Raw genomic sequence first — 2,008 nt, 5'->3', positions numbered from 1 at the left:
AGCAGGAGTTGTTTGGATCTTCTGTAATTAATAGTGAGCTAGGTATACTTTTTTGTTGACCTGAGCAGTGATGAAATGATGCCTCTGATTTGCTGAAACCCTTCAAATGGGGATGACCTCATCTTTCAAGCATATAGAAGCTTCTAAAGCTCCTATTTACATTAGTTTTTTAGGAATGCCTGTTTTTAACAATCCTTTCTAGTTAATCAGCTTCTACAGCAGCACTTCCGCTCCCTGTTAGCCATCAGCAGTGTGGTTCAAAACTTCCCTGAGTCTAAGCCTTGTTTTGCCGAGGAGGACTGTGGTCAGTGCGTCCTAGAAGACTTCTTGTCTGATGTGGCTTGGTCTGGGGAGGTGGGGCCTACTAATGCAGGTGGCTCCCTTTGACTTGGAGCCTGAGGTGGCTGAGATGAAGCAGAATAAGGAACTTCTTAATGTAAAGATGCACTTCTTGAATTATGGCAAATAACTCTGTTCTCTTAGGTCCTTTTCCTTGCAAGGCCATCTCCAAGATCTACTGGCAGACCACAAAAAATGGGTAAGTTTGTGGTGTATCCCTTCATTCTCACCTGTTTAAGGGCATTTAAAGGGCGCAGTGTGCAATACTGTAAGAGCCCTTTAGATTAACATTATAAGAATTTTTTGTTAGTTTGACTTGCTTCATGTCTTTGAAATTTTGCTTACTCCTCACTTCAGCATACACCACTCTAACTCTGTCTTCCTCTTAAGGCTTCCTTACATTATATTCCAAGGAGGGATGCCCAGGGCTAGCTATGGTGACCGGCACAGTATCTCTGTTGTCCACGGGAGTCAGCAAACAGCCTTTGACTTCACGTCACGGGTGATAGACTTCTTTATAATCTTCAGTTCAGAGCCTACTGCAGGTATGTGATGAAAAGGCATTACTGAGGAATTAGTATAGCTGTGTACGCATGTGGAAATCTGCCTGGTATAAATAGCATACGACATGTGATAAGGAGGTCGGTAGTTTGGGGTTTTACTGAGACTTTAATGGAGAATCGTAGAATCATTTAGGTTGGAAAAGACTCTGCAGATTGAGTCCAACTGTAGAAGTGATTTGTCATTTCAAAGCGAAGTGTAAAATAATGGTATAAAGAATGGGCTGGTTGCAAATGCCATACATTCCTCAAAATTAAGCTACTCCATTAACGAGAAAACATCTCTTAGGCTCATGTCTGTGGAAGCTGGACACTGGACATAACCTGGTCCTGAAATGAGGAATCTAAATATTGCTATTTGGGAATAGCACTTCAAAGGAGGCAATAATTAAGAACAGAATTTACTCCCACTGCGACACTGTTTGTTTTAATTACTACCTGGACTTATGACTAGGGCTCTGGGTAATAAATCAGCAAAGGGTGACATAGAACCAAGGGTCAGTATACACAGAATTTACTTACTGCTGGTGAACATGAGTGTAAACAGCTCTAAAACTGAATAGCACTCATTCCACAGCTTGCTTAAAGCTTGGCAGATTCTTGCTTCTGTTGAAGAGCTTTGTTGCCCTTACCTCCACAGTAGCTGTAATGTGCTTTCTTTCCACGGAACTGTAAAGGATTTTCCCCAAGAAGTGTTTATCTAATGCTGGTGTAGTTCTTGCTTCTGGTTAACTTGGAATAACTGAGTGTAAATTGCTATTTCAAACTCCACAAATGTGCAGTATTGGAAGTTGGGTCAGACCAGAAAATGGAAGTCCTACATTCTTCTTAGGAGCTTGTAGGCAAATCTTCTGTTACTGAACCTTCTCAGGCTTTCTAGTTTCTGGTCTGCCTAGTAGACTAGTTTCCAAACTCATTTGGAAACTCTGACCTATTGTACAAAGCAGACCACAGATCCATGGGAGGGACCATCTTGGGAAAGTAGGCATACAGAAACAGCTTTTGGTTGCCTCCAACTCCCTGGACCTTAACAGACCCTCCCAAGTCACTGAAAAGACAGTAAAGAAATAGGCAGAATGTAACTGAGGTGAAGTGCCAGTGCAAGTTTG

The 2,008-nt window shown here is 42.0% G+C and overlaps 1 protein-coding gene across 1 annotated transcript in view; it reads left to right on the top strand.

Annotated features, from left to right (window-relative positions):
* Positions 1–2,008, top strand: part of LLGL2 (lethal giant larvae homolog 2 (Drosophila)) — a 20,039-nt gene that overhangs the window by 5,120 nt on the left and 12,911 nt on the right. Inside the window, exons 7-8 of the mRNA XM_010152874.1 lie at positions 484–538; positions 730–884. Coding sequence (XP_010151176.1) covers positions 484–538; positions 730–884 — 210 coding nt within the window. The remainder of the gene's footprint in view (positions 1–483; positions 539–729; positions 885–2,008) is intronic.

This window comes from Eurypyga helias, unplaced genomic scaffold (genome assembly GCF_000690775.1).
Source record: "Eurypyga helias isolate BGI_N326 unplaced genomic scaffold, ASM69077v1 scaffold39015, whole genome shotgun sequence".
Lineage (NCBI taxonomy): Eukaryota > Metazoa > Chordata > Aves > Eurypygiformes > Eurypygidae > Eurypyga > Eurypyga helias.
Note: the sequence above shows the minus strand (reverse complement) of the source record. Positions and strands in the feature narration are given on the sequence as shown.